The sequence below is a fragment of the Amblyomma americanum genome, chromosome 9 (genome assembly GCF_052857255.1).
Source record: "Amblyomma americanum isolate KBUSLIRL-KWMA chromosome 9, ASM5285725v1, whole genome shotgun sequence".
Classification (NCBI taxonomy): Eukaryota; Metazoa; Arthropoda; class Arachnida; order Ixodida; family Ixodidae; genus Amblyomma; species Amblyomma americanum.
Window position 1 is genome coordinate 151,035,257 of NC_135505.1, and position 24,680 is coordinate 151,059,936.

Below are 24,680 nucleotides of genomic sequence, written 5' to 3' on the forward strand. Positions count from 1 at the left end.
CAGCTGACGTGCGTTAACAGCCCAGCCTTCCTTCCAAATGTCATACTTGGGCGCGCGCTAATGTTGGCCGTAATGAGCAGTCCTGAGCCAGCCTAAAGAAAATGCAATCAGCACTGACCACAGCTAAGCACAGACGCGCGCATAATTGGCGCGGGACAGCGAAGGCTGTTCAGCGGTCTTGGTGGAAAACTGTTTTCACGTAGTACTAGTACAAAAGGACTCTTTCGAACCGCCACTTCGCGGCAAGTTAGCGTTTAGCGATAGGAGCGGCTCAAAGATAAGCTTGCCTGGGGCTCCTTCCGAAAAGCCAGCAATCCTTTCGACATGTCTGCGGGAGATGTGGGCGATATATCCAGGTCTTGTCTCGACGCGGTACCATATCAGGGAGCTGGTTAGGCTTAGATTCCGTGGCACATCGGGATACGGCGCGGCGCAATGCTCAGGCACGGTACCGCACAAAGGTGACACAGCACTTCAGGAAGCACTTCTCCGCATGGCGCGTCTGCTCCAAACATGAACAAAACAAATGAGTAAAGCTCCTTGCTCACACAGTGGACGCAACACCACAACTAGAACGAAACTACACGACAGACACACCAGGGGTTGCTGTTTGGGCGGCAAGAAAACCCGGAAGGGCAAGATGCAAAGAATGCAAAGTGTGCTGCGTTTATTTCTTATGTTTGATGCCGCGAAAAGTAATATTATCAAGTGCATTTTTTCACAGAATTGCAGAGACTTAGTACGACAGTGCATCCACGACGAACTTTTGCCTTTTGCCCACTCAACCCGTTGCCAGCCCACTTCGTGCTTTGCACCTCTGCCTACCTCTGCCCTGCTGCGCCCACTACATACTCTCTACGCGAGTTGACTATTCGCGCCAGTGACCGCGGTAGTCGCTCAGCGCCGCAAAGTAGCGTGCACTGTGGACACTTTCGCTCATCAAATGCGAACCCGTATGCCCGTATTTTTAAAAGTGATCATAAAGCCCAACGGGTGACTGTGGACGCGATTTCCAGTTGGTGAGCTGTCCGCGCGGCGCTGAGTGCCGTCGATCGGAAAATGGTGATGATGGAAACGGGCGAAACGTCTGAGGCGCCCCTGATCATGGGTTTCTCGGAGGACTCGCCAAGTGCCGACGAAGCCGCTTTCTCCGGCAGTGAGCCGCAGACAGTGAGCGTCAGTGTGACGGACCACATCCCGAACGTGCTTCTGGCCACTTCTCAGGGCATCATCACGTCGGAGCAGCTGCAACAAGCCGGCATCAAAGCCACGCATATTGTTATCCACGATCAGAGTGCGCTGGATGTGTTCAAGACAGCGCAGGTAAGTAATATTTGCTGCTGGATCGGGCAGCCTTGATTAGAAGGAGAACTCAATCGCACGTAATCTTCCGGGAGCGAGGAGCATAGGTCAGCTTTCCAAAAGGAGAAAATTATAATTAATTGCACTTACTTTAATGTATCCTGCAGGCACACAAGTTTTCGAACTAGCAGTAGAATTATTTACGTTATGCTTTGACAAATTGGCCGAAACTGCGTCTGTTCGTGTCGGCAGGTTTTTGTATTACTTTCCGGAAATATTTGTGGATCTGTGCTAGGGTGGCTCCCTATCTGTGCCTTGATCTGCTCATGATAGCCTTAACCAACAACATAAGACTCCCAGGCAAGTTCAAAACCTTTGGGCCTGTCCTGCACAGCGGCTAGCTAGGAACCGCCACTTGGCGGCTATGGGCTTCTCATTGAGAGGACTCGAGAGAAGCATAATGCCGACTTCAGCTTTGTTGAAAAAAAAAAAAAAACGGATGGAGGTGACACATATATCCAAGAAATCTTTATGTGGTTGTAGTCAACTGTGCTCTGTGTGCTTCTGTCAAGTATTTTTTCCTCCAGACTGACAGTCCAGTTGAAAACATACCAACATTCTTGGACGCGATTGGTCATGTTGTGTGGCCACAAGGACCTCATTATCACTCTCTGCTTAATTGCATTCACACGACAAACCAGTTTGCTTTTAATAATTTTATTTCTTTCAATGCCATGAGACAGTACCTGACTTGTGAAGAGGAAAGTGCAGACGGCCATTTATTTGAAGCTGACCGGCTGCATGGTTCCATTGGGACTAGCGCTGTGTGCCATTGGCTCCATCTGAGCATCTGTCTTATGTTTCTATTTTCGTGCTGGTTACCATTTCGCACGTTTGTCTCTCAATGTCTGTTTGTCTGAAGCTGGTTTTGTGGCGGGCTGTTCACCGTGGCAGGCAGCAGCTCATTTAATAGTGAGAGGCTGCTCGGGAAGAGCAACCTGGGTCACAACCCAACCCATGTGCCACCGTTGGCAATACCTGTCTTGCACCACTGCCAAGGTGTTGCCAGTGGGCAGGTGGCACAAGGCTAGTGCTATGTCCGGTGTTGCCACGTCTTCCTCTCATTTTGCATGAAAGAACACGCACACCAACAACCACCTTAAGCTAGCAGAGCAGTGCAGCACCGAAACACATCATGCTAGTGCACATATGCTCATTTGGCCTGATTGCCCAAACTGGCTGACTTTTTTTTTCTTTTTACTCTTTTGCAGTGTTCGCGTTTTAGCCTGAGGCTGGTTTGAGATCTGTGGACTGCCTCTTGTGTGGAGGTTGTGTTCAAGACCAAGTATTTGCACACATTTTTGAGGGTACAAGTTCTGCTCCAGGTGTAACATCCAGTGTTAAACAGGAGTGTTACTGTCTTTACTCAACATTCAGGCCTCTTTCTGCTACCCAATTATACTCCGCGACTTTTTTTGGCAATGGAGCAGGAGCTGCGCAGCTGAAGCAAGTCTTCTCTTCCTATGCAATGGAATATAGTCCCCACTTGCAGTTATTAGTTTTCTTCTAAAACATAATATACTGTCAATATTTATTATTTTAGACATATTCCTAACATAACTGCCAAATCTCAGCATTGAACGTCAAGGACAAAACAATTTCTTGCTTACAACAAATTTGCTAGGCATGTCTAGTTACAAGAAGTTGCAGTAGGTGAGCCAGCTGCTCCACTGACAGAAGGAAGTTACCACGAGGAGAACAGCACACCATCATGCAGCCCAACTATTTGGCAGAATGACGTAGTTACGGCCGCCTCACCCCTGCAGCTTTCCCTTCATTGCGAAGAAACGCTGTCGCCGAGTATAGAGTTTGTGACGTCAGGGAGACTCGACACCACATCACTTATACTGCCTGTGGTGCAGTGAAGCAGGCATGGTTGTATCTGCTGCCCGCTTGGGTATCACGGTTGGGTATCACGTGTAAAGAGACAGTGCACGCAGGAAGAAACACATACCACACATGTCTAGTCTGTTCTTTTGTATGCATCGTCTTGTGCTGAGATGTCTCCTACAATCTTGGTTCCCGTTGTTTTAGTACAAATGCCCTCCTCTCCCTGGCTCAACCTATAGCCACGTCTACTGTGTGGCTCAAAGTGTCGTAGTTTGGGCTAGTTGGTCCAGGATTCCTTCAGGACCCTGCAGTGCAGCAGCCTAAGAGTGAGGGACAAGAAGAAACAAGCCAACAGAATTTGAGAGCACACACATGAGCCCCTCTTATTGCACACCAGCTGTTTGTGCATATGTCAGCTCTGTGTAACATAGAGCTATTGCAAGTGTACGTCTTCAGGATTGGAAGTAATTGGTGTGTGTTAAAAAAGAAGAAGGACCAGTGCCACTGCCTCTAGAACTGATGTTCTGAGCTCCAATAGTTTGGCGCAGGAAATTCGGGAGATAATTGAAAAATGCTCCCTCACAGTACGGGTACGGAGGTTCCGTCGAAATGCACACGCTCATGCAAGCCTTGGTGGATGGAGCAAGTCATGACTCATCTCCTCCGCACGTCCCCTTTAATTGGCCTCAACCTTTCCAGAGACAGGACTCCTCCTAGAAAAGGAAACCTATGGCATGCCACGTGAGCACTTCTCCCATCATGTGGTAGCGACCTCCGTGGTGGCCTTGCGCATTGGGAAGGGGTCTTGCTTCGCAGGTTATGCCGCCGTGTCACCCTCACCTCAGCGGTAACCTGGTCGTGGCCGGCACAGTACCATGCCCCGTCTGCCCCTCTTTGCATGCTATTTGGCAGAAACACCTTCTGCGATGCAGACTACCCCAGGTCGACTGCCTGATATAGACGACTGGATATTTGGGCTGCACCACCTGATTTTGTTGGACTTCCTTCGGGAATCTGGCGTGTATCTGTATGTGTAAACAATAATTTATGCCACAAGGCATGCTATCGCAATAACAGAAAGAAAGAACTGATGTTGAGCGCTTTATTCCCTGCCACATGAATGCTGGATGGTGTTGGGATCTGCATAACTCATTATAGTTATGAACTGGTTGATTCTTTTCTACGTAAAATGGCTCATGTATTTGAAGTCTGCCTTTATTAGATAGCAAGGCAAATTGTATGCATTGACTCCAGAGTTACTCAGTATCAGGCAATATAAATTTGACCCGTACAGATAGGTGGCATAACAATGGCCTGTGCAACTGCATTAAATGATACCTCACCCTGTACTGCCGCAATTGTGGGTGCACATTGTGTATAGAGGACGTCATGGTGGTCTAAAGGCACGTAGATTGGGCCACGAATGTCATTTTAAATCGACTGAGGTGGCATGTTTTGTTGATGGCATGCCACCTGGAAATGCTGGACATATAGGGAAGCCAGTCTGTTGGTCTGTTTGCTTGTTTGTTTTTCGAAGGTGATGTTTTTCCTTTGATGTTTCAAGAGCATACTTTCATCTCTTGAAATGAAAGTTGCCACTTTTGGTGGTTGTCTCCTTTCTTCATCTGTTGTGCAGTAGAAGCCCTTCAAGCAGGATGGAAGGGAAGTGCATTTTTTTTCTGTTGCCCAGCCATGACAGTCGTTTTCACACTTATTGCCTGTGCCCAGTACTGCTGTGCCCAGATTACTGCAGACTATAAAAGTGTCTTCATAACTGTATCTGTGCAGGCTTCACTAGCAGCGCAATCACCTGGTGATGATGGCTCTGGAACAGGGCAGAAGTACAAGTACAACTGGGATGATTCTGTCCACGAGCCTGAACTGTTAGTGCGATGCAGAAATGTGTGCGGTCACCTCCACAAGAACAAGTTTGGCTCAGGTTAGTGACTTTGACTTGCCTGCACTGATCGTTGGTACTTTAGTGTCCCGAGGTGTGTCAAAATCAAAAATCATTACCAGTTGACACATGATTAAAATAGGACACCCGCTGAAAAAGCGTGACCAAGAATTACAGAGGTGCATGTAATCGTGGTCCCAGCCCACACACTGTTCATGTTCTCGTCTGTGCAACAAAGGCATCTTCACCTCTTGCAGCTGTTAGTCGCATTCTTTCCAGCATTTTCTACAGCATTGGAGAACATTCACTGTGGTCGTGTGTCAAGCGGTATTTGCCTGACTGTTTCACACCTGTACAACCTCACTTCCCAGTTCTTTGTTGCTTCTTTTGCTGAATATTTAGTGGTATCTATTGAGAGTACTTGTAAAGGTTTTATGGTAGCACTTCATTGTGTGTACTTCGCCCTCTACTTACTGGATGGTAAGAAAACGGTAAAGATGAAAATGATAGCAATTCAGATGAAGAGTTCGTGTGTCAGCCTACTTACCAAGAATGTCAGCCTACTTACCAAGAACTCACTCGCGATATAGTAGAGGCTGAAATAATATACCAGTCGGGTGGGTCCTGCGTGGCCAAGCCATCTATTGCACTTACTAGCAACGAGCTGTTATATTTGCGCCAACATATGAGTGGGTCACCTACTACACGTGTGATAATTGCCTGGTTGTTCAGCTATAAATGCTGGCCCGAGTTTCGAAATAAACTGTTGCAAGTCAGCGCTCATGTGTTCCTTGTGTCTTCCTTGCTTCCTCGTCTTTATTTGTGCTGTACATTTCCATCATGAATCACCAACATACCCAGTCTGCCACCTTAGTGTCCTTACCGGAGTATAGACACCCAATCTTAAGGGAATGTTTGATTCTTTGCAGTGACACATAAGAAGTTACTACACATGGATCATCATTTAGTATTCGCTTATGACTGCTAAATAATTTAGAATCAAATTTTTCTCTCATGCTGTTTCGTTTTCGGTTTTAAAAGCGCGGTGATGCCAAAGGTGCGTATAGGTCATGTTGGGCGTGAAAAAATGCAATATAATCGCTGCTTCTTCATTCGTTGTCATTTTGCTCTTGAGGCAGGCTGGCTTTAGCGTTGTAGTGAATTAAAATGATTAAGCGGTGATTATATCGGAGTTTTTCTTGTGCCTCACGTGACCCATATTTTAACTTTGACGTCACAGCCATCGTTCGGTTCTTGAAACCGAAACTGCACGAGGGAAAAAATTGGTTATAAATGGCTTAACGATCGTACGTGAATACCGCATGGTAATCCATGTATGCTAGTGCTTTACGCATCATTACAAAAAACAAAATATGCACGCAAAAATTACGTGTCTATACTCCTTTAATATTTTCCCATGAGCGTGAATTTTTAAGCAGTGCAGAAACTGTCAGTGCAGGGTTCTTTAGCACATCTCTTACAGCCTGGTTCTTCTGCTGCCAGAGGAATGCAAACTTCAACGCAAACTTCCAACGCCATACCCGGTCATAACGATGTTGGTGCTTGCATTTCACGGAATCTGCTCACAATGTCTGAAATTTGCAAAATTGTTTGGGACCACAACGTTGGTTAGCATTGGTTAGGGTTTTAACTGTGTTTCCTTACATGAGGACAGTCTTTGGTGCAGGATCACTTGGCAAAGCCAAAGCGGTTTGGTTCTCAGGTGCTTGTTTTGTTCCTGTACGATGGGCATGCACGGCAAGGGCAAACTCTGGCTCCCAGATCTCATAGAATCAGTATTGCTTTCTATGCTAGCAACATAAGAACCTGTAGTATGTTTTGCTGTGCTTGATATGGGAGTTAAAGGACCATAGACACCAAATTCTCAATTATAAATTAAATTCAGGTCAATTATTATAATTATAATAGTACAGTTATAAATTATTTATCAGTCGAAAGCGAATATCTCATGGTGACCCACATATACTAATTTATAACCCATCATTTGAAAGAAGACAGGCAACTAAATTAGGTGTCTAAGTTCGTTTAATATTACGACAGCAAAGGCCTGTTCGCAGTGCAGTGATGCATTGTCCTTGTTACCAGGGGGCCGAGGGCGCTGCATCAAGTCTGGCACCCGTTGGTACACGCCATCCGAGTTTGAAGCCCTGTGTGGGCGGGCCAACAGTAAGGACTGGAAGCGCAGCATCCGCTATGCGGGCCGCACCTTGCTCTGCCTTATTGAGGACGGCATCCTGATGCCGCACGCCACGTCCTGCACCTGTGCCGCCTGCTGTGACGACTTGGTAGTGGTAGGTGCAGCCTGTTCCTTGACACTGGGATGAAAAGGAGCAGGTGCTCAGAGCCATCTCGGTTAGATGTGATGCAGCATGGCAGGTGTCGGCGCAGAATGTTGTGAAAACCGTTATGCTTCCAATCGTTATGCTTCCCCCTGGTCTTGCACTGTCACCAACCATGCCCACCTGCTTGCTAGGCGGGCAAATAATTGCTCGACAAGGCGGGCATTGTGTGGCAGGGAGTTCAGGCTCTCAGTTCTTTTCCTAGCACAAGAAAAATGGCTATATTTTATAGGTTTTCGTTGAAATCCTTTTGGTTCAAGAAACAAGAGGTTTAAAATTTAATGCAGTGCATCAAAATGAGGCCAATTAAACATGCTTTTTAATAATGAGTTTTGTTTTTTTTTTCTTATAATAAAATTTATTTGAGAAATCAAGGTTTCTATTGTAGGATACGATTAAAAAAACAGCAGTTGTTAACACTGGGCCACGATCCGCGGCGTACTGTATTACTCCGCAAGCCAGTTACAAATGTAAACGAAATCAGCTTTTTAATGTTTGACTTTATTAAACAAGCTATCAAAATTCTAAAGCTTATAACTTTTTTTTTCGTGATTAGCTTTTTGTTAGGTGACAAGAGAAGTTTTAACGATGGACTACGTTTTTTTCATCCAGGAATTCTGTGCGCCGGTCCTAAATGTGGGCGGAGCTTTACTGGCGACTTAAGCTGCGTCCGACTATAGATAAAATTTGAACAAAATTTGCAGAGATATGCCTGCAAACTGAAAAGAAAAATTTTAAAAACTTTGTAATATGGTACAAAGTGTCTGCCTATCCAACACTAAATCCTTCTGTAAAACTGCAAGATCTAACTTGTACGGTTTTCTGGCTACACCTCAGTCCCTATAGTTAGGCACTGAGCAAAATAATCAGGTGGACCTTTCACAGCACATGTGGTATCAGATCCTGCCCAAATGATGCGAAAATCCTACAAATGAGACAATTTACCACACCTGTAACTTTAATCCCTTTTCAAAATGGCCGTTGAGCCGGGGCCCAAATACGAAACTAACCAAGGCGCTGCCACCTATGTTCTGGGCTGGTTCTTCAGCTCATCTTCGCCCTGTGAACTAAAGTCGGATGATGAGGCAGCTAACAGAGTCAGTGCTACCTAGATTGTCTACGAAATCAGCGCAGCTGAATCTCGAGATCTGCTGTGTTTCAGGGCACATGCCATGCTGGCATAGGCTACCATTTTCAACTTCTATGTTCGCTGTTTTCACAAGTGGTTCAGAAATTGCTGCCATGCGGAAAGAAGACGAACTGTTGAAATTCGCGTTCACATCTATCGTTAGCCTGCTAACGATGTTCAGTAGGCGTAGTAGGGAAGTAGTAAAAAGGACACGGAGGACAATTCCATCCAATTTTTTCCCTAGTAAAAATAAATTCAGCGGATCTTAGTGGCAATGTTTCTTTGTCTGGCGGCAGAAGACGCATTTTTTGCTGATAAAATTCCATTTGAAAATTTCCTCCTCAGTCAATTCAAACTCGTGACGTCTAGACAAAGAAAGGACTCCGTGATCACCGTTTGGAAGTGAACGACAGTGTAGGCTGGTCTCTGGGATTCATGTCTCAGAAAACTGTGTTGGCCCACTGCAGTTTACTTACAAAAGGTGCTGGTGATGGAAACACCGGCATTTCGTTTTTTGGGCTTTATTTATATACCTTGCAAAAAGCTGCATTTGTAAGTGAAATTGGCGTCTTTACTGTTAGTGCTCTGACCTAAAGGACACTGTGGACAGATTGAAGATGGCATGTAGTAATCAATATCTGCAAATACCTGTGGACTGCAGCAGTTAGAATGTTCAAATCGATATTCGTTCTTAAGTTGCAGCAAAAAAAGGCCGCCACCGTCTGGAAGGTGTTGAAGTAACGAGCGTTAGCTTTATTGGCCGTGTGTAAAACGAGTCTTTCCGCATCTAGCAGGGCCAGTGAAGGAAACCCTGAGCGGTTCGGAAAAGTAAACCAACTTTTCCACCTAGCGGAGCGATCAACGCCTAGCGCCATCTATCAGAGAAATTACGATGCACGTCTACCCGTTGTCGAGTTGCGCCGCCAGATTGCGCCCCCTCAGGATACGTCGCAAATGGAACTTGCTTCGTGTGTGGACCTAGAATGCGACTTACGGTGCAGTATGGTAACACTTCAATTAGTAATTGCATGTATGCAATGTTTACCTAATATTTGGTGGTGGTTTTATTTCTAAACCACAACCTGTAGTGCTTTATTGGCCTACCAAATTCGGTACACAGCTGCCCCCGGACAGGCGCCCCTTGTTGTTGGGGTATATATAGCGGAACGAGTCTATTCATTGTAGACGTGGCTACAAATCTCAAAGCGAGATGTGTCGTTTTCTAGTTGCTGCCACAGATGGCGCTGCGAACTCACGGTGGTAATGAAACCGCATGAAATCTAGAAATGTGATGAGCAGTTGCTGCCACAGATGGTGCTGTGATCTAAGGGTGGTAGCAGACCCCACGAAATCTACAAACGTAATGAGTGAGAGCTAACGCTCTTAAAATCACCACATGTGATTGCTCATGCAGTATACACATAATGGCAAGCCTGCAAACAGGATGCACAACTAATGAAAATGCATTGCGTGCATCCGTAAAAGAGAAATCTATGCAAGTGACAGCTGAGGCAAAAACTGCACGGACAGTTCAGCATAAGGTTTGGTTTGGAAGGAGACCTGTTCACCAATGTAGCTCGGTTAACAAAGCACCGCATGCAGCATGGGGAGGTCATGGGTTCAGCTCCCACCGATGGCAAGTGTATTTCTTAAAATTTTCTCTTACCTGAATGAATCAATTGCTTGCCATCTCCTATTATTTCTCCTGTTTTCTTTCGCATATAGTTTTCATCAAGAAACAACTTTTTGGTGCAGCCTTCTACAGAAGGCTGGCTGGTATATAAACAATATGCTCTATTTTATCATTACTATTGTATACCTGCGTAATTTTGCTGTATAGTTGATACTTGCGAGAAAATAGTTTACGGGATCTGTGTGAGAGAACGGAATGCTTTGCTCTGCATTGCGAAATGCGATGATGCTGCACCTTTGAAAACATTACAAAACCTGTGGCTGCGCAATGCTTTGATAGCAGCTCACTAAGGCGATTTTTTCTGCTGAAAACGGTTTGAAGGACTCTTCCATCTGTATGCTTTGCATGGCTACACGCCTTCCAGCTTCAGTATGTAAAACAAACCAAGACTCTCGCATGCATCCGCACTGGACAGCTTAATTGAATTCTCACCAAACTGTTGCTAAGCACTGTATGCACTTGCTGCTGCCAAGTTGCTTGATTCATGGCCGTGTGACATTTTCACTCTTTTTCAGATTTGTAAGTCATTAAGGTATGTGTTTAAGCAAACATGGGAAACAGATCTCATTTTAAGAGTGCCCCTGCAGCAACTCTTTAAACCTTTCCAATTCTGAGACTGACATTAGTACTAGCTACTTGTTCATATTGTACAAAACATCACATTATTTAGAATGACTTCTTTTCTTTGCACGTTAGTTGTAAGTTAGTTCATTGTATCGATTTTTTGTTCATGTTCACTTATCCAAAACTGCAAAACATGATCACTGAGTTAGACAGGCAGAGCAGAATGGTGGATCTAAAGATTACTATATGCAGAAAACCAAAGTAATGTTGAACAGTCTAGGAAGGGAACAGCAGTTTACGATTAGTAGCTAGGTGCTGCAAGTGGTAAGGGAGTATGCCTACTTAGGGCAGGTAGTGACCACTGATCCGGATCATGAGAGGGAAATAGCTAGAAGAATAAGAACGGGGTGGAGCGCATATGGCAGGTTCTCTCAGATCATGAATAGAGGTTACCAATATTCCTCAAGAGAAAAGTATGCAACAGTTGTATCTTACCGGTACCCACTTAAGAGGCAGAAACATGGAGGCTAACAAAAAGAGTTCAACTTAAGGGCAGCGCAGCGAGCTATGGAAAGAAAAATGGTAGGTGTAACGTAAAGAAGCAGGAAGAGGGCAGAGTGGGTCAGGGATCAGACTCGGGTTAATGACATCCTAGTCGAAATCAATAGGAAGAAATGGGCTTGAGCAGGGTGTGTAATATTAGGGCAAGATAATCGATGGCCCTTAAGGGTAATGGAGTGGATTCCAAGGGATGGCAAGCGTAGCAAAGAGCAGCAGAAAGTTAGATGGGCGGATGAGCTTAAGAAGTTTGCGTGGATAGGGTATGTGAATGTTTATTCTAATCACGATAATAGTTCATTTTTATTCTCTCAAACAGCGCTCAAAGTTATGTACAACTGCCGTATAGCTCGGGGCCTCAGATTTCACATTTCGACCTATCATCGTTGTTAGAATTTGCCCATTTTTCCTTCATAAAAACTTCCAGGAACAATGGAATTACCGGAAATTATATAAGCAGATATAGTCCTTGTATAATTTCTCTAAATTCATCATTGTAGTCATGTAGCTGCAGTTTGTGCAATATAGATGTGCTGCTCTTTATGTGCAACCCGTATATTTTATACAATGTAGTTACTTTTTAACTTCTGCCAAGTTCCAAGGGGCCAGAATTGCCTCATTTTTTTGTTACATCTACAGTCATTCAGTTGACTAGGATAAAGGGGGTGCTCACCACCGCTGGACAAACCATTTCCAGAGTGGTCCAGTCCGCCTCTACACACCTTACAAGAGGAAGAGAAAAGAAGAGGCCCTCACTGCCGGCAGGTCATCTGATGAGCCACCTGAAAAATTGCCCCCGCTGGCTCCCAAGCCTGCACCACCCAAAGCGAACGACTGTAAGGGTTCCCGCATTGTGTTGCTCATTGATGTCCCATTGGCAGGCAGTCTTTTCTGGGCACCATTTCTTAAATTCGATCCCATCAACTACATTGTGATCCTGCAAGAAAAACAAATAATTTTTGTGCATTGTTATAAGGAAACCACCACGCTTGTTGAGAAATTTAAACTTAAAGTTGATGTCAAATGTTTGAAGTTTTATTATGCATAACAGGCAGTGAACTTGCTCATTGTATCTGAGGCTCATATTAAGTGGACTTTTCATTTTACAGCCAGAGATACAAAGTCTGACAAAACTGGCATTTGCTTCTGAGAAAAGTTCGTTTCGTGTGTCAGCTTCTTCAAAGGAGACCATTTCACAGTGCTTTCCAAGATAAGCCGAGCGGTCATACGTAAGTTTCTCACCGAGGCCAGGCAACAATTCAGCTAATTGCAGTTAAAGCATTCATGGCAGCTAGTGGCTGGTCGGCCACCTCGTCATTAGATTCTTATCAGTGGGTGTGCTCGTATCTCGCGTACAATGGCTTCATCAGTGTATCACTTTTCAGTGCCGGCATCATGATCGGCACTGCACCCAGGCGAAATCATGTTCGGCCATCTGGGCATCAACAGTGTCTTCGGTTATTTCTTGGCCCATAAGCCATGCTTTATGGAAGCAATTTCCAATGCACTCTGTCGTCAGTCCCATCAACATGGCGTTAATCATTTCCACAGTGGTGAACAAAGACATTCGAACCGGAACGTCGCCATCAATTGCAATCTGCATGCGCCGTATTGTAGCGCCGATGCTGGGACGTCTTGAGCGTGTGAATGACGCTCGTGTTCAGTGGCTGAATCTTGCACTCTTGATTCGGTGGCGAGAAGGGCACTATCACCACAGTCAGAGAAGGCAACTTATGGTGCATCGCAAAGTTGTCAAGCGCAACAAACAGGAGCTCCTATTTATTTCGTTGTGTCATGTTGAACTCAACAAGGCACTTAACGAGAAAATCGTGCATCGCCATAATTAAACTTATGCATGCACCTCAAATAACAACAAAAAGTAGGGCATTATGCAGGTCTTTGCGTTTGGCCTGTATAAAACGAACGCTTACCTCTTAAAGTATTACAGTTTACTAGACTTGCTGATGACAAAGGACTGCTGCCGGTCACAACCGTTCATCCTTGTGCATAGAAGCACGTTAACACGAACGTTCGTGGTGCCTTTCACCAGCGCAGGTGTCGTCTTTTAAGGTCTGTTTTTGATGGCACCACTTGGTAAAACTGCTGCGTTTTGTCGGAAGTGTCTCACTTTTCGTATTGCCTTTTTAGGCCCCCACATTCTTTTAAGAAAAGGTGTCGTGAAGGCTTGGAGGCACTCCGCACTTACTGGATGCACGGGTTTTTCGACTGCAGGGCTGAGTTTACGGTGCCTTTTTCGTTTTAACCGAGTTACGCCGCCACACTGGTTGGTTGTATCTGAGACGCAGTCCCATTACCCAGATGCATATTTTGACAGTAGCACAGTTCTCGTTCGTAATAAGCTAGCATTCGTTATAGCTGCGACCGTTAAACTAGGCTCAACTGTACTACCCATTGCACCATTTCTTTATCCATAGGCGGTAAGGGGTATTTTCAGTCTTCTGTCCTCTCTGCTGTGTGTATTCAAAACAAGGTCTCTACAGGCATACAAAAAAGCCATAAGTAAAACATTCAGACACAAGCTAGACTTCAATGATGCTAAAAATTCCATGGTTTACCCATGAACAAGATACTACCAATTTAAATTTTTTCTATTCATGTGATGTATATATTTGATGCAATCATTTGACCCGAGATTTTGAAAGCCACAGCACATTGCTGACATGAGCTTAGTGTTTGGCATTTAAAATTACAAAACTCCACTGCTATGAAACAATGTAGAGTAATTTCGCTGACTAGTGTAAGCAGACTGCCTGCCTGCTTTTAGCACTCTGCTAGCCAGCAAAGTGTGGTGACTTGGCCTCTTCATTTGGCTTCTGTTGCTTATTGCAGGGAAGCCTTACGCAAAAACTTTGTGATCCAGTACCTGCTTGTGAGTTCTTTTAACTTTTTTTCTCCCTCGTACCCAGTTGTGGTCACCTTGGCGCCAACGCTGGTGTCCGATACGACCGCAAGGGTGCTTGTTGGCAGTCTAGTGGATGGTGGAGCCGTCACAAGTGCGTTATTTGACTTTTTCATGCCTTGCTATTACTCTTGCCAACTTGTAAACAGTAAATACCATATTTACTCGTGTAATTTGCACACCCCCAACTTTTTACATTTGGAGTAAACTTCTTTTTTTGGTCAGCGACGGTTGTGAGATGAAGCATTCTATGTATAGGCAACAGCATACAGTATATATTGCATGTTTTTTAGGGAGTGTTCAGAGATTTTTCACGGATTTATGCACCGCCTCATTGAAGTCTCAAATTAAAGAAACAGCGTGCAAATTACACTAGTAAATACAGTACGTACCGCAGAACGAATTGTCTGCTGCAAAATAGTTTTGATTAATGTAATTGATTTGGTGTAAATCCAGGTATGTACAGTAGAACTTCAGTTGTGCAATCTGTGCAGAAGCACACGAAATGTATTTACGCAGATGTGTTTACTGCTGATGGGATTGATTTACAGCCACCGCTCACTGCTCATCATGTGTACCTCGTGAGTAGCGATTGCGACCTCATTGATGTGCAGGCCGTGTCCCGTCATGCACTGCCACTCGCGGCTCATGGTGTGTGCCATGTGACTGGCGATTGCGGCGTCAGCGATGTTTGTGCTGCGCTTTATGCTCGAGGACGCAGTTGCGACTCATGCGGTCGTATCTGCAATGGTGCAGGAGAGCGTTCGGATCATCCAAAATTCTGCACATTGTACACAGCGCACTCCAGCCATGGAATTTTGAAATTTCGTTCGCATCAGCCGTGATCATATCATCGATATTCTACTAGTACTAGAGAGGAAAAGGTTGAATGCGTGCATTGCCTCCTTAGGGTGTCCCACATGGGCAGTATGTCATGGCTGGCCCTGTTTGAGAATGCACTTCCAGTGTATGGGGCCCACTTGGCCCTATCCCAATGTTTTCTTGCCCACCCTTTATTCTTTTTTTCACTTTTCTCCCATTCATCTTATGTCTCATGCTTATGCAGCACATGAGTGGAAGGATGTTGCTGCATCATGCTTTTCTGTACACACTTTCGTATCATTGTCACTTATTCTCTGAAGACAGTACTTAATTAGTTATAACTAAGGTTGTGGAATTCTTCTCAGATGGTTTCATTTGCCTGAAATACGCAGATAGCAAGCGCCAAGGAAATTTGAGAAACTTATGTTGGTCGGCATCTGTATTACGTAAATCCCTTTTCTCTACCTTTCTCTGAAAGCATAGTTGCAGAAACACCTTGAGCATGTATGAAAGGCGACCTGCAAGACACCTTATTGGCAGCACAACCATCACTCTGAAACAGCTTCTAGAATGTAAAAAGGCGTACTGTTTGATTAGTGATTGAATGAATGATTTTGTTATGTAATGCTGATTTGCTGTGCTCACCAGAACATTACTGAGGAAGTCTCTTTTGATAAATGTAACAAATGTTGCCATTTGTAGAATTTGCGGAGGAAATAAAGTACACTTTCTTACTGAATAAAAACGTGCCAAAGGAGCACTGAGCAAAAGGAGTGTATTATTTTTTAGTTCTTTATATACAAAAATGTTGCAAGTTCTTGCTCATTGTTTTATTTTTGCAGCTATGTTTGTTTTGAGGTCAAGTTTTTTGTGTTCTTTCTTTCATACATATCCGCATTACTTTTGTGTGTCCCCAATTTTATTTTTTTTTTCTTAGAGTTTGTAAGTGATGTGATAGTTAACACTTTTGGGATACCTATCAGAGGGGTCATTCAGTGCAGTAAGTGGACTGATCAGAATTGCTCAGGTTGTTTTTCAGTTTCTTTACCGTAATGCTTGCAATAGTTTCCTGTGACACCTGTCTCCTGTGTGTGAAACAAACACTTCCATTGCAGACAGTGGTGTCGTCGAAACAACAGCAGTTGCAACTCCACGCTTGGCACCCACGGTGTTGGACTTGACAGAGCAAAGGCAGTGGTGGCAGCTGGAAGAGGTGTGAAGAAGTGCTTGCCTTGGCTGCATGTCGTGATAAGTGTTTGCATAAGTGCTAAGGGCGATTTCTCATTTGATAGCTCTCTACGTGTTCCTGCGACTGAGGTCTAGTTTAGAAGAACTTCTATTTGGGCTAGATGGTTCATTGTACTCGAGGAAGTGCTTGCCTTATGTCGTTCTTCTGCTGTGTGTGTGTTTGTTTGGCGCTACTGTTTTCCTTCCTCGAGTGACTGAGGTCGTTTTGAGCGAGGATGTTAAATGTAGTTCGGCTGAGCATGCTGGCAAGGTTTTGTAAACCTGCTGCATTCAAAGACAGCTTTTCTTGGAAATGAGTGGAAAGGTACAGGGTATATTGTTTCTCTGTAACTATATCATTCCGCCAATAGATCAGCCGCAGGATCACCGCACTGCACGCTGCTCACTGTGCAGCCACTTCGCTATGTCACTGGAGCAACTGGCACCATCTGTGAAATTTCTTGGTTCCAGCCAGACTTGCCTAATCAAAGAAACCGTTTTTCTTCCACTCTCTTTCATTGGAAGCATGCATTTGTGTTAGAAATATGCCTTTAGTATACTATGTTTTAAAAGGAAATTAATAGCTTCAAGCGGAGACTATTCACAGCATAGGAAGAAAGGGCATGCTTAGGCTCTGCAGCTTTGGTGGCGTTGCCAAGAAAGGTTGCCATGGAGTATAGTTTCAGGACTGCTTCCATGCAGTAGGCATACATCATGCCATTGAACAGCTTCCCTCGACTTTACAAAAGCCGTAAATTTTTTGTGTGGCTTAAAATAATGCCCCCAAAGTTGCACACTGGCTTCAGGATGTGACTGACACACTGGGGATGAGTGGTGCCTTCTGAAGGCAAGAAAAGAAATTAAAATAGGCACTCTCTGCACCTCACCTTCCCAGGATGTTGGCTTCCAGCATGTTCCCACTATTTGCCTTAGAAACGAGCTCTGTCCTCTACTCGCACAGCTTGCAACTGCCGAAATCATGCACAGAGCATGTTTTTGCAGAGTGGCAGCAAGCGGTGTGCATTGCGGCTGAGTAGTGCAAACCTGCTCGTCCATTCACTGTTTTGTTTGCGACATGATCTGCGAGCTACGCAAATGGTGTCAGTAGTGTGTGGTGTGCCGCGGACACCTGCGGTCTGGACAAGATGGAAGCATGACCTCAACTCAAATACAAGCTATTATCATTACCTGTGGGTGTAACATGGCAGATGGCAAAATTAGTGATTTCATTCAGGCCAAATTTATTCTATAAAAGTGATTTTTTTTTTCATGTTAATGGATTTCTTTGACTGTTCGTTTATTTGGACCATTTTTGAGGTCCCACCAAGTCCAGAAAATCGGCCAGCAGCCATGTACAATAACATTGAATTCTTGGGTGTCTTAACTCAGCAGCGCATGCCGGTTTGCTCGATTGCCCAGTCCACTGCGATCCGAGGAAGAAGTCACTAAATGTGCTAATGAGCCTTCCTCACAGTATCAGGATTGATCAGCTTTGGTGGTTACCACTTGCAATGAGAATGCCTTGCAAAGTAAACATGTGGTGAATATTGTGAGTTAATCTCCAATGCTTTTTGTGCTAATGAAAAGCCGCAGTTGTGTATTATGTATCAGTGGGTCCAAGTGGCCTAAGCAGTCATGATCCACAGTGAAAAAAAACTGGAACCAAAAGTGAGAGCTCAAAAAGTGTTATTTCAAATGGTTTGAGTGGTCCAGGTCGTATACTGTCATGCTTTACGGATGCTGAGGTATGACTTGTCCCATGCGAAGGGAATTCAACCTAAAAAATATCATGTCGCTGCTCCTTCGAGCTAAATTGGCAGAGATCTCCAAATGCAGCTGACAGTGCTTTGTGCACTTTTTAGGGAAAACATTATCCATTCGTTCAGGAGAGAAAGTGACAGCTGATTAACTGCAGCTTCACTCTCCATTTTTTGGCTTGTAAAAGGGATCAACTTGTAATCGTGTGTTAATGCAGTAGCTTTTCAACAGTTTAACCCTGTGCATTGACTCTGTGCACTCTATCATCGATTTCTTTGGCAAGGCTCTGTCATTTTGCATGGTGTTTGCAAGTCCTGCACAAGTAACAAGTTAAGCTGACTGGTAGAGGTTCACTGGTTAAGAGATGCCATAGCAATGTAGCTTTGCTTCATGTTTGCAGCAGGGGTGAGATAAGGTCAGGTAGCTGATAAGTTGTAACAAGAAAATGGCATTATAATGAAATCCATAATTAATATTTGACAATGGGTGGTAGCCAAAGCCCATGCCATGGCAGCAGGGCAGAGCCAAGTTTGTAATAAAGGTTTGGTTTATCGGGGTTTAACGTCCCAAAGCGACTCAGGCTATGAGAGACGCCATAGTGAAGGGCTCCGGCAATTTCGATTACCTGGGGTTCTTTAATGTGCACTGACATCACACAGCATATGGGCCTCAGAATTTCGCCTCCATCGAAATTCGACCACCACAGCCGGGATCGAACCCGCGTCTTTCAGGTCAGCAGCCGAGCACCATAACCACTGAATCACCGCGGTGGCGTTTGTAATAAAGGTGTAATTACTCACAGGTATTCGCCCTAGCACAGCCAGTGAGTAATTACTCCCTTATTACAAAACATGCTCCACCTTGAGGGATTGCCCTTAACTTTGGACCAGGCCTAAGTTCACTTTTTTGAGGGTACAACTTGCACAGTCTTAGAAAGCATGCTATGAGAACTTTTAGGAAAGGCTGGCGTGGCAGGCTGTGCTAAAAAAGAAAATTTTTGCTGAGGAACGTACAGAATGTGTGCACAGAACACAAGAAACACCTCGCACTGTTTACGAATTCTATGGGTGTTTTTTTCAGATGGTGAAAAACCTCGTGAAGCAGGTGCAGGAGCTTCAGAAGCAGGTGGACATGGTGAAAACACAAAGTGTAGCAGCGAGGGAAGCAGCACTGCAGCAGCTTCGGGCGCAGATGGAGAATGAGAAAAAGGAGGTAGGTGCTGCTGCTGCTGTATTTGCTTATTTATTTAGTTATTTATGGACACTGCAATGCAAAAAAGAGGGCTTTAAACAGGCAACAATGAACAATAGTCCGGCAGCTATCATTACGGAGTGCCCAGTAGAAGTAGGCGGTAGAATGGTTCGACAGGATACCGGCAAGCTAGCACAGGAGAGAAAAGATCTGATTAAGAAACACCAAAACATGAAAGTGTCTATTGCTACAGACAGAACAGAACTAGCAGAGCTATTAGAGTTAATAAACAAGCGCAAAGTAGCCGACATAAGGAAGTTTAATATGGAGAGAATCGAGCATGCTCTAAAGAATGGAGGTAGGCTTACATCGGTGGAGAGGAAACTAGGCAGAGGTAAAAACCAGATGTATGCGTTGAGGCAAAGAGGGCAATGTCATAAGCAATATGGATAAAATAGTTAAAGTAGCCAAAGAGTTGTACTTGAATCTGTACTGTAGCCAGTATAATCAGAATGTTAATGAGAGAGACAGTAGCACTCAGCAATAGGACATCCCACCAAAAACAAAGGAGGAAGTAAAGAAAGCCTTAGGAGCAATGCAAAGGGGGAAAGCAGCTGGTGAGGTTCAGGTAAAGCAGACCGGTTGAAGGACGGAGGGGAGATTGTGCTAGAAAAACTAGCCACCTTGTGTACGCAATGCCTTATGACCTCGAGCGTGCCAGAAGCTTGGAAGAATGCTAGCATTATCTTGATTCGTAAGAAAGGAGACGTCAAGGACATGAAAAATTACAGACCGATCAGCTTACCGTTCATTTACTGCTACGTAATTACGAAGGTAATAGCTAATAGAATCAGGACAACCTTAGAGTTCAATCAACCAAATGATCAGGCAGGCTTTCGTAAAGAATACTTGACAGTAGACCATATTCACACTGTCAGTCAGGTGATAGAGACATGCGCAGAATATAACCAACCCCTATATATAGCCTTCATTGATTATGAGAAAGCATTTGACTCCGTGAAAACTTCAGCAGTCATGCAGGCATTGCAGAGTCAGGATGTAGAAGAGTCTTATGTGAAAATACTGGACAATATCTATAACGACTGCACAGCTACCATAGACCTTCTTAATGTCAGCAATAAAATTCCTATAACAAAGGGTGTCAGGCAAGGAGACACGATCTCGCCAATGCTATTCACTACCTGTTTACAGGAGGTCTTCCGAGGCCTGGATTGGGAACAGTTGGGGATAAGAGTTCATGGAGAATACCTCAGTAATTTGCGATTTGCTGATGACATTGCCTTGCTAAGTCACTCAGGATATGAACTGCAAAGCATGATCAATGAATTAGACAGGCAGGGCAGAATGGTGGGCTTAAAAATTGGCATGCAAGAAACCAAAGTAATGTTCAACAGTCTCGCAAGGGAACAGCAGTTCACTATTGATAGCGAGGTGCTTGAAGTAGTAAGGGAATACGTCTCCTAGGTAGGGCAGGTAGTGACTGCTGATCTGGATCATGCGTCATTGAAGCCAAGAAAAGAATTTATTTTTTATTTTTCAAATGGTTGCGTTGATCGGTGGGAAACGAATTTTCTTTAGATGAAAGATAATTGCTCAAACAGTGGAAGAAAAGTGCCATCCGAACCCACAATATCCGCATGTGCCTCATGCGAGACTGGATATTTTTTTTTTTACGCAGGCCTTGAACTGTGCCTGGGTTGAGGCACAGGTGAGCTTGTCAAGAAGCATGATGGAAGCCCGCAGTGAGAAGGAAGCCTCATCTACCCAAGAGAGCACTCAGCAGCCAGCCAGTGCAGCAGACGCACAAGGTGCCAAGGGGGCCATAGACAAGAGTCCCGGATCAAAGGCAGGTGGCACCTTCTTGTGATCACCACTGGGGGCAGCCGCACACCTCACCTGCTCATTGCATATTGGCATCCCAGCAATAGGTTTATTTATAGACCTAGAAAAGTATTTGGTGCTGCGATATGTGCTTTCGTCGTGCAAGTTATAGCAGGTATGTGTGTTCAGAGGAGAATGTTGGAATTTTCTTTCAGTTACTTAAAGAACTGCAAACAGTGTGCTTTGGAAATGGCTTTTCATTGCGTGCCTTACAAATTCAACAAGAATCACTCAATGGTTCAGTTTTATTTTCTTTTACGTTGACAGCCCGCCTTTGAGGTCCTAGTTTCTCAGCTGCCAGGAATGATAAAAAGTACAAATTTTTCCTGCTTAGGCTTTAAATGAACCACGTGATTAATGTTATTTCAAAGCATGAAATGGTTTTTGTAGATATTCTGCCACCTTTTATGTAAGACATCTGATGGGAGCCCGGAATGAAAGCCTTGTTCTGCACATTCAGACAGGCCACTTTGTGGTGGTATGCAACTATGCACCCACGGCTAAGACACTTTGCTTACGCTCGCAGTGCAGATTCCCGTCACGACGTAATCAAGCAGCATCAGCTCTGATAAGTCATTAGGTTAACCAGTTGGTTTAGAAGTGTATCTTTGTAGAACGTTAGGTGCCATGAGTTTTGGAATCTTAATGTGTGCATTGGCACTGCTTCACGTCTCCAGAGCTCATTCATGTGCGCCGAGTTCTGCTCGCATCCTTTAGCTTGCCTTTGCAGGATTGCTGCGCAAGTGTCAATCTCCTTGCATGACGAGATCTGGGTTGACAGTGCAGTGCATTTTTCCCCCTCTGCTGCACCTCCAACTGTAACGGAACAGCAGCATTCTGTTGCATATTTTGAGAAGTATGAATGCTAATGTACGTACAGGCTGATCCAGATGTAAACAGATCACGCTGTAGACAGATGAGTCAGGCACCTTTTTAGGCATGCATGACCAGAAGGTCATGCGCATACACCCCGCAGGCGTGGGTACACGTTCTTCACTGTAAAGCCCACCATGCCTTTGGGCCCCGTCAGGAATCAAGAATGAGGTTTAACTTTTCAACTAAATACGAGCCTCCAGCTGTGGAGACTGTGGTGGTTACTAGAAAATAGCTTTGGACAGCAAAACCCTTGCGACAGAGTGCATCTCTCACGTCTTCCTCTTCCTCTGGCAGAGGTGTGCGAACTGCAACCGGGAGGCGTTGCTAGAGTGCACGGGGTGTCACCGCATCAGCTACTGTAGCACATTCTGCCAGCGCAAGGACTGGAAAGCTCACCAGGAGAGCTGCTGCGGCGAAGAACCACCCAGTGCCGAGGGAGACAAGTGACCTGCCAGCTGAGTGAGGAAAGGACCAGTCCTTCAGTGCAAGGTGGACGGCTTCAGCGAGTGGTGGTTACTGTGCTCGGAACAGAAGTGGCTGTGAAGCAAGCAGTGTTTTTAATCTCACCACCTGAAGTGCATAACCAACGTCAGGTGCTACCAAGTGGCACTGACCATCCAGTTTTTAGGAAGCATTCAGCATCATCCAGCTTCAACTGTGTTGTTTATGGCATGGCTTGTACAAGGGAGTACAAGAGACCCTCAACATTCTGCCAGTGGGCATAACCTGGATCAGCAAACTTATGGAAGACTGCAGTTGGCATCGCATACTGAGTGCTGTTTTTGGAGTGCGCTAGGTTTCGATGAGAATCGACAGCTGCACAGAAAATTGACAGAGTTGACAGAAGGGCGTATACCATCCTGGGAATCTGTCACTTCTCTACATTCATGCTGTGTTTGTCATGTATCTCACAGGATGGACCACTCTGTCCTGTGAACGTGTCAGTTTCTCAGTGTCTGTGTTGTGTTTATTGGCAAGATTTGTCACATGTTGATATAGTAATTAGTACAACTTTCATCACTTCAAAGCGTTTTTAGAATAGGAAAAGAAAGTCACTTGTTCTGTACAACTTTGTGTCAACCAAAATAGGTTCCTTCCTGAACTTAGTGTGGCACTGGGAAAAAAAAAAGGGTGCTTTATGCACAAATTTTCTGATTCTGAAGTGTCATCATGTCATGAACTATATATAGTGCTGAAAGGGGGAAAGGTTCTCAAAATGTAAGAGCATTTATTACATTCATGTGCCATAGCTGCAGCCATGCCTGCTTTAATGTAATGTTTTGATTTGATCCCACTTTTGTTTTTGCCGTTTTTTATCGTTGGCCCAAGCGATACCATGACCTTGGTTCCTTCCCTGTTATTTTGTTTGCCTTGCATTATCACTTCAGCCAGTGATGAAAAGCGAGAAAACCAAAAATGGAATCAAATCAAAACTGAATCATTACATTATACCAGCCGTGGGTGACGACTGATGCCCAAGTTAATGTCGAAGGTATGCTCAGGCAAATTTGGCAATACTCTTGGCAAGAGACGGTAAATACAGCCCTCTTCCATAGCTTTCATGTGTGTGTTTTCATGAAACCATTCTTGCATTTTATACGAGGTCTTTCTTGCATTTCATGAATTTTAGGCTTGTGGATAGTTGCAGTGTTTGTCATATGTACTTTCATTGTCATAGATCAGATTGAGACACTCAAGAAGACAGATTTCTTTTAAAAAAATAACACTGCACCCTAGCTATAGCAGTTCTATGTTTTTGTAGGGGGTGTGGTGGCATCCTTCCAAGTTGTTAAGTGTAGACTTTCAATTCTGTGTCGCTGCTGTGATTTCCAGAGCCAGCAATGCTAGAACTGAACAAAAGTTTACACTGTTGTGATAGTGGAGATGCGATTTTGCTGTATAACTAGCCCATTCATTTTTCCAACCTTCAGCTTGTCTTGACGTTGTATTTGCAGTGTAAAAAGGATTGCTTCTTCACATTGTTTGTGTCTGACTTGGCGAAATAAGCGTGGTGCTCACGTGTCGTGTGTTACCACGTGTGCCAGTTTTCAGGATGCTTTATGCAGGGTGTAACTCTAAATTACATCATCCAACTTTGCACTGTGCCTATGACAGCCCTGCACTCACTGGCTTGTATGTCTGCCATAGGCATGTCACAAAATTTTGTTTGTGATTACTTATGAATTTCAGTTGTGTTAGTTACAAGAAGTCATTGAAGCTACAGGCAGCTCCTACATGAAATGAAACAGTTTTCCTCTAGGCTTATAATAATCTGAACACGTTTTCGACTTTAGTGCAGAAGTAATGAGAGAATTTGTTCTTGTCCCAAGGCACCAGTTTTTTGTGCTTGTAGCTTGCAGAACCAGAATATAGTGTCTAGAATAGTGTCCAGAACTAGAATATAGACTCATCAAATGTCTCGCCTTGCCACGCCACGTTTTTGCTGGAGAAAAAACGTACTCGATCTGCCAGGAGCCGACTAAACAAGCAATAAAAGAACTTTCCAGAAATATTTTAAATATTATTGCTCTAGAATCAGAAGAGCACGAATCTTGTTAGGCAAATCTAAAATCGTCAAGTGCCACACCCCG

At 44.4% G+C, this 24,680-nt stretch overlaps 2 protein-coding genes across 3 annotated transcripts in view; one reads left to right on the forward strand and one right to left on the reverse strand.

Moving 5' to 3' along the window:
• Positions 1–619, reverse strand: part of Patr-1 (Protein associated with topo II related - 1) — a 54,497-nt gene extending 53,878 nt beyond the window's left edge. For both annotated transcript variants that reach the window (XM_077638122.1, XM_077638121.1), the window contains exon 1: positions 288–619. In XM_077638122.1, the coding sequence (XP_077494248.1) occupies positions 288–326 (39 nt within the window). In that variant the 5' untranslated portion in view covers positions 327–619. The remainder of the gene's footprint in view (positions 1–287) is intronic.
• On the forward strand, positions 613–24,068 carry LOC144104891 (deformed epidermal autoregulatory factor 1 homolog). Its single transcript, XM_077638124.1, has 9 exons — positions 613–1,323; positions 4,981–5,131; positions 7,196–7,401; positions 12,091–12,229; positions 14,321–14,407; positions 16,251–16,348; positions 19,201–19,332; positions 21,011–21,178; positions 22,384–24,068. Exons 1-9 carry the CDS (start codon positions 1,060–1,062, stop codon positions 22,534–22,536), a joined length of 1,398 nt encoding a protein of 465 aa, XP_077494250.1. The 5' UTR covers positions 613–1,059; the 3' UTR covers positions 22,537–24,068.
• The last annotated feature ends 612 nt before the right edge of the window (positions 24,069–24,680 follow it).